The following is an 8163-nucleotide window of genomic DNA, read 5'->3' as shown; positions in this document are numbered from 1 at the left end:
AATAAAATAAAATAAAATAAAATAAAATAAAATAAAATAATATAATAACAGATTGGCGCTTGCACACATGTTAGTGTTTGGCCTAGCTTCTCCTTCGATTTGTGGAGTACGCCTTGATGTTGTCACACAAAGACAGTTTTACGCGATTGTACCCAGGGCCCTGCGGAGTGGAAGCGTGCACTGCTTACCGCTATACCACAGCGGCTGCCAAAACCACCAAAAGAAAATAAAACAAAATAAAATATGTATGTTAAAAAAAAATTTAATATTTAAATGTTTTAACTAAAACAAAAAAAAAATGCTTAAAATTAAAATATATGAATTAGAAATTAATTACTAGAAAAAAATAAGCGAAATAAAACAAAAATAAAAATCTGTAATAACATTGAAATAAAGTAGAACAAAATGAAAGAATGTACCAATATGGCGGATTAATTTTCAAAAATGTAAATGTAATGTAAATGAATTTTCTCCAATCTTGTTACTCGGGACTGTTTGGGGTCACTGATTATGTATCTGACATTTTTAAAATTCAAAATGGCGAATCCAATATGCCGGAATAATTTTTAAAAATGTATTGAATTCGCTCGAAACTTGCTACTCGTGGGTTTTTGTAGTACTTTGGAGTTTTTAAGGTATCCGATTACGGATCTGAAAACAGGTCTAAAGTTTTTTTTTCTTATTTAAAAGTTAGTGGATTTTAATAGAACATAGGTAAAATTAGGTTCCTCTCGAATTCAAATGTTTAAGAAAGCTGGATATAGTTTTCTATGTGTGTAGTTTATATGTTCAGCCATAAAAATATGTCAATAAATTGTTAGCAAAATTTTGTTTTTTGCAATTTAAAGTCTAAACTTACAGAAATGTATGTTTTTAACTATTATAAATGAAGAATTAACAGTTTTTAAGATCACACGATTGAACCTATCAATTTTCAGTTTTGATTAAAACAAAACCTGGGGTGTTGGGTACGTCTCTAGCGAACTCTGAGCTTTTAAGGATGCAAAATGCAAAAACTGGACATTCATATAAATCCTAGAGTGAAGGGGCCTTCATTCTGAACATTGCCAGAAATTATATTTGGTCCTATACCGTTCTCCATTCAGAACACTGTGCGTCGGTAGTCTCTAGCTGCTGATTATTTTCATTTTTCTTCATCGGTGTTATAACGGTAATAAGACCTGCTAAATTTTCGACAAAGCGGCGCTTTTGCTGGCAAAATGAATACTTGAACTATGTGCAATCCGCGACTTCTGACCTCAACTCCCTGTTTGGTTGCCTAACCGACTCTTCCCAAGATTTCCACATTTCAAGGCGCAATTGTTTCTGACTGCCGTCAGCTGTAGCACTGCACTACACAAAGCAATTTTTAATTCGACCCAGCTGACACCTTCAAGCCTCGCCGTTAGTTATATGTATGTCTAAGCATCTTCAGCGGCGCCATGGCCAGTGAAGCGTACGCATCCAATAAATCTCATTCACTTGCTGTGTCATTTAGTGCAGCATTCTATCCGTTTGGGTGAAGTTAGTTGCGTTGCGCGTGTGTGCGGGTGTTCGAATGCGGCTGCAGCAGTTGTGCGCGTTTCATTGCTTCTCATTGCATTACGCTTTTGTGTCACACTTTCGTTTACTTTAAATCTCATTTTCATCTCAGCCTTTGTCTATTTACACCCAGCTCCATCTCTGTTCTCTGCCATGTCTGGCAAGAATGTCTGCGCTCTGCCCCAGGGGCCTGTGGCGCAGCTCAGTGAATGCAACAGCTTCCCTAGTAGGCGCTAGGCCATAGTTAAATGCCTGAATGCCTGCATAAGCGTGTGCATTTAAGTTGCAATGTACGTTGTGGGGGAAGAGATGAGTGCAAGTACGAGTGGTTGAATACATTGCAAATGTACTCGCAAGGTATTCGTGTGAGTGCATTGAATTTTCCGTTGCATGCACTGAGGCGTAAGCATCTAAAAATGCGGCAGGTGTATGCGTTAAATAAAAAAGTATATCTGAAAGGGGCGAGAAGTGTATAAACGAAATGAATGCAGTACGTACGAAACGGAAGTCAATTGCCGATTGTCAAACAAACTCAATTGGAATGCCAAGTGCCATCGGAGAGTATTTTTTATTTACTTCACGTTAAAGTATGCGCAGTAACAGTACCATTGATATAGTGAAATGGAAATTATCATAATCGAGTTCATTTTGAATGGTAATCGAAGGAATACGAATGCAATAAAGTACTCTTTTTATTATTAACAAATGAGTGAATAGGAAAAGGCGGTGATGCCATCTGATATCTGCAGAAAAGATAACAACTACTTGGCATTGTTGAATAAGGGTCATGTGTTGCGCTGGTTTATTATTACTTACTCTGGAAAACGTCCAATCTTGCCGAATTTGTATCTTAATTTGAAGTGCCCGGTCAGATAACCAATAAAAGTCCTCAGCCACTCCGTCAAAAAGAAGAGTTTTAAAACTTTTGGGTTGCCCTTTTTTACTTTTTTTATTCGCCATTTCGAGTTCATCCACCAGTTTCGAGTTCATCCGCCATCTTAGAAGCTCTGTTTCCGTTGGTTCCGCGCTTTACCGAAGGATCAGCCTTTTGGTTGCTATCAAAGCCTATCATAAACCGGTACCCATCATAGAGAAAAAGCGATGGTATTTTTCGACGAGTCATAAAAATAACAAAAAATTTCACAAAATTCCCTGTTAATGCAATCTGGCCAATCCATCAACTAAACAATTTTTTTTGTATTCTATGGATATTTTTGTGAGTACAACGGAGTTAAATTTCTGTACGCGCTCTAGGACTATCGGTGCTACTAAAAATTAAAGAGGTTTCAGTGCCGCCGACTGTGATATAGAAGAAGTCGCTAAGCAAGTTTATCTCCGCACACAGACTACTACTGTAGATGCCTTTCTGAAATACGCCTTAATGCTTTCCACGTGGCACGTGGTTTCTTAAATACTAAAGCCCAGCCTAAGAGTATTTTTTATGAAAAATCACTACTGGAGTGTAAAAACCTACGATGAGGATGAGGGTATCGATAAAAGTAAAGATGAAGATAGAGAAAGATCAAAATAAAGGTAATTATAGAGAAAAGGATATAGATAGAGACAAAGAGACTCAATCTGGGAGCTATTTTGGAATTTTAGAGATATTTCTATCGATTTTCTAATCGATTTTTGTTATCGATTTTGTTATCGATTATTTATCGAATTTGTTATCGATATTTTTTGTCCATTTTCTAATCGGTTTTGCTACCAATATTATTATTATCGATTTTGCCGTCGAAACTTTTATCGAATTTGTCATCGATTTTGTTATCGATTTTTTATCGATTATTTATCGATATTTTTCTCTATTTTGTTATCGATATTTGTATCGATTTTTTATCGATATTTCGATTTTTCTTCGAATATATTTATCCATTTTGCTATCAATATTTTTTATCGAATTTGTCATCGATTTTGTAATCGATATTTTGATCGGTTTTGTATCGATATTTTGTTAGATGTTACTATCCATTTTGTTATCGATAAGGTAAAAATGAAGATCAAGGAAAACAGAATAACATAAATTGTAATTGTAACTTGATTGGATGTATGCGATGGCCTGGCTAATGCCTTAAGTGCAGCTCCACCTATTTTCTGCATATTTTCTAACACGTTGTCCATGGCTTTAAGGATTGCAAATATCTCAGCCCAGAAGGCCGAAATATGTATATTCCCCAAGATAAAAGTGAAGGTTATCGCCATTATCTTCGATAGAGACCACAGATCCTGACCCAGAGTCAGTTTTGAGACACGAGTAAAGATTCGACCAAGCTAAGTGTTGGAAATAAACCAGCATTCGGTCTCAGGGAACTCAAAATTGTAGAATCTCTTTAACAAAGTCGAAAAGACACAAGTGCTCAGATCTCTGTTGTAAGCAATATCATTTATTTTTTGTCCACGAATGAAGACACAAAGTGACGGCAGCAAGCAAGGCTAGTTGTTGAAGGAAACAAGCCCCGGCGATTGTTCTTTCAAAAAAGATCGGCCGCTCGTTAACCAATCTACCTTTGCACCTTATCGCCTGCGAGTCTTACGTCAACTCAAAGCTCTCGTAAAATATTTACAAATTTCCCATTTAGCGCGAAATTTGATCGTTCACTTTATCATTACGAATGCAGCTGACCATAACTGCGAAATTTTTTACGATTCACGCGATAAAAAGTAATATAAAGAAATAAACTAATAAAAGAACAGCGTAAGAGCTATGGAAAACCACTGACACACACCACGTGTGACACGCATCTTGCGCACTGCGGATTCAGCCATTTGCTGGCGTATCAAAAGAGTTTAATGTATACGAGGGGCATAAAAAGTGACAGCAAAAGCTGAAAGCGGTCGTAAAAGCAAACTCAGTGTGACGCTTTTGATGACTTAGTACAGGGCAAAGGGGTTACAGTTCAGGAAGTACATATGCGTGTATGTGTGTACGTGGGAGCGATAGCCAGTTTACATTTGTGAAATCCTTGACGAGATAAATGTATGGAACAAGTCACTACTTACTAGTCCCACATTCAAGACATAACAATTTGCTGCTGAAGCTTTTAGTTTTCTTAATGCTAAAACTGTTGCATATCTTCAGGCTGCATTCATTATTGCTTTATTTGAGCACTTAATTAATATTTGTCGTAAAACTCATACAAACTTCACAGCTTAAATTTTGTCAACAAAACATTTTGCCACATCATGACAATACTCGCTATGTAGCTCACTTGCTCACTAGCTTGTCTGATTGCTGGCACACATGCAAAGAAGGCTTGGTAGTGCATTGCTGTTGCTGCCAAAAAGTATGCAAACATTTTGTTGAAATGCTTGCAGAATTTTGTGAAATTACGTGTTGGCAGAATTGGTACACTGCAAGATACAGCGACAGACAGTCCGGACGACAGATTGGCAGCCAGACAGTCAGACAGTGCAGACAAGTTGGCGGGCAAAAACAAAAACAGCATGTAAAATACTAAGTTTGCGGCGGAGTTGAGTGAAGCACAGTGCAGCTGGCGGATAGACGTGTAAACAAACAAACAGACATACCGGCAGTTAAATAGTTCGGTGACGCAAAAGAAAGTTGGAAGAAAGCACAACAGCTACTGACGCACTGCACTGTACATAAAATTGAAGCGAAGTTTATTCGATCACTTGGTTGCATGTATGTAGTTTTCGTTTCGTTTGTTTGCCGACTTCTGGGCGTATTTAGAGCGGGTAGGTAGGTAGGTGTGGTGTAGCACGGCGTCTTTCTCTGATGAGTATTCGAAGCTGAGGAAGTTGCAAATTGAAGTTTTTTGGCAATTGCATTACACTGTGCTTGCCCAAAAACTTGTCTTTGTTTACACATTTATCGCTCGGCAACTCAGCGTGTTGAGCGCCTGTTGGTATGCTACGGGCTTGCTGGCACCTGCATATACTTTTGGGCTGTCGCTTCTTATTCAAGTTGTCATAGTAGTACCTACATAGCCATTTGGCTGCTGTGGTTGGTTATTCATATTTAACTGTGGTCACATTTTTGCACGTGTGAAAATCTAATTTGCATCGATGCATAAGGAAACTGTCTGAAATATGACTGAGATAGAAATTCTCAATTTATTTGCATGTGTGCGTGTGCTGGTGTTTTTGAAAGTATATTTGTTTTAGCCCCTTTTACTGTAGTGGTGGTTTTACGGCTGTTTAATATTGAGTGCTTTGTTGTGGTTGCACCTAAGTATGCAAATTTTGAAATTTTCCTAACTTCTGACGCCGAAAAGTATGCAGAGTTAGTTAAAAAATTATGGATACATGAAGAATTCACGCCTTACCGTTATATGTTTGTCTTTTAGCAATAAGTTTCCTATGTAAAAGTTAAATGATATAAAAGATATATATTTTACAATAAATTCTAAAAATTAATTCAAAAAAGTAAAAATTAAAAAACACCTTTCTTAAAATAAGTTATATTAAAAACTATGTTTCTTTGTAAAACCACAAACAATTTAATTAAAACATAAATGAAATGAAATAAAACTAAAAATTTCCTTCTTTTTAAAACAATAAAATCTAAAGATTATAAGAAAATTAAATAAAAAAAATATTAAAAAATAGGAAAATATATAACTTTCTAAAAATTAAAAACTAAACTTTTTAAACTAATCAAATGTGAAAACTATATTAAAGAAAAAAGATGAAACTTAACAATAAAATGTAAAAACAAAAAGAAAATTAAAAAGAAATGGAAAAAATCGATTTTTTCCCTTTTTAAAACAATAAAATTTCAAAATTATAAGAAAATTAAATAAAAAGAGACAAAAATAAAAAAATATATATAATTTTATAAAAATTAAAAATTTAACTTTTTAAAACAATTAGCATGATGTTGACATTTTATGGACTACCCTAGTGTACAGTTTGCATATAGTTAGATATTAAATATTTTTAAGGCTTATTTTTTAACTTAAAAATACGACCTCTATTTATGACTAAAATATGTTTGCGTCTTTTGTTTGTTTACATGAATGTGCGTCTGAAGAAATATATACTCACCACTCACTCACTCTTTAATGCATCTTTATTAAAATAATAATATCTCAATGTCAACTGCATAAACACCTTGTGGCAACATTCACATCACTTATCATCACTACTACGATAATATTTCCATTAACATTTCTTATAAAAATAAAGTCAAGAAATTTTAACTAACCCATCGTCCCTTCTTCTTCTCGCCAGCCCCCGATGCAAACGCTAAGCGCATATTGGAAGAAGCCAGCACTGCCGTACATCGACGTTATAATTTCTTCGAGACAACCATACAAATTGAGGAATTCACACCACAAATGGAGAATTGCCAGCAGTGTAGTGTACCGAGCTTGTAGAGTGAATAGGCCCATTGCAAGTTCAATCGTAGGGAGGGATATATGCAACCACAAATATTTGAATACATAAACTGCTATATTCTCTGGGAAGCGATATAAATCTTTTGCTGCTGAAGATTTTTTTGCCATTCAAATTCATAGATGTTTACGTGTTATTATAATTATGTAAAGAAAAAAGTTTATATTCTCTAATTATGACTTAAGCTTTTTTTGTCATTTGGGAAAATATTTTTCGTATATTTACACAAGTCCTTGTATAGATGTAACTAATTAAAATAGTTATGATTTGCTTGTTTCACTTTTGTTATTCCAGTTTTTTGCGTTTACGTGTAACTTGGTGTAAAATCTTGAGACAGATGCAATTTTTTTTTTTTGGAAATGTATTAATGCTACAATTACATATATGCTTAATTTAATAGACATATTAAGTAAATGCGAATGTTGAATTTATGCCAAGTAAATTTTTGTTATGATTTTCTTTTTCAATTGTTGGACATTAAAAATTGTAATTATTAAAATATGAAAAATATGTGTGCTTGATAATAAGGTATTCTTTTGCAGTAGGCAGTTAACTGATAATAGTAAGTAGTTAAATTAAAATTTATCTACTGAAAGTTCGCTTTCGTAATTTCGTGGAAATTCTTGGGTTTGACAGACTGCAATGAGACTGCATACCAAAAATTTTTCTACAAAATCTGGTTAGATAGTTGCAAATTGGTAGGCAAATTTTTTGAATTTTCCTGAGTTTTGCACAAAATTTAGAAATTTTATGTTTTTTGTTGTAGAATGAACTATATTTTTTTTTTCATCATCGATCATCTTCGTTTTGTTCTTCACTGTATATACATATGTATGTATTCACATAATTTTTGTTATTTAAACTATTGGCAACCTTTTACAAACGTTTAAATACCTTAAGTTTGATGAGCACTTTTTGATATTTTAAGCAAGTTATAAATTTAGTTTGTTCAAAAATTGTAGGTAGATGGCAACGATGTTAAAAAATATTTTTAAAAGAATGTTAGTTTTTTGGTTTATAGTGAAATTTAAAATGACTTGTACCGACGTTGAACGCACAAACCTGGGCCGAAAACATGCAAAATCATACGGGATGCGCTACGATAAATTCGACAGATAAGAATTCGAAAGGACAAGAGATGTATTTTAAAATGCTGTGCATATTTGTCAGATATGAGGTCAGCGACAAAATCTATTAGAAATGGCCAACTTCATATCAAAAAAAAAAAAAAAAATGTCAATTAGCACGAAATTGTTCCGG

The 8163-nt window shown here is 34.4% G+C and overlaps 1 protein-coding gene across 1 annotated transcript in view; it reads left to right on the top strand.

Moving 5' to 3' along the window:
- LOC118735568 (zinc transporter 2) overlaps positions 1-7373 on the top strand; it is a gene marked incomplete in the record, with an annotated part of 144434 nt that extends 137061 nt beyond the window's left edge. The window contains 1 exon segment of the mRNA XM_036465378.1: positions 6739-7373. Within this exon segment, the coding sequence (XP_036321271.1) occupies positions 6739-6884 (146 nt within the window).
- Positions 7374-8163: the final 790 nt, after the last annotated feature.

This window comes from Rhagoletis pomonella, unplaced genomic scaffold, assembly GCF_013731165.1.
Source record: "Rhagoletis pomonella isolate Grant_MI unplaced genomic scaffold, Rhpom_1.0 Rhpom_scaffold_00003, whole genome shotgun sequence".
In the NCBI taxonomy this organism is placed as follows: Eukaryota; Metazoa; Arthropoda; class Insecta; order Diptera; family Tephritidae; genus Rhagoletis; species Rhagoletis pomonella.
This window is presented reverse-complemented; position numbering and strand designations above follow the sequence as displayed.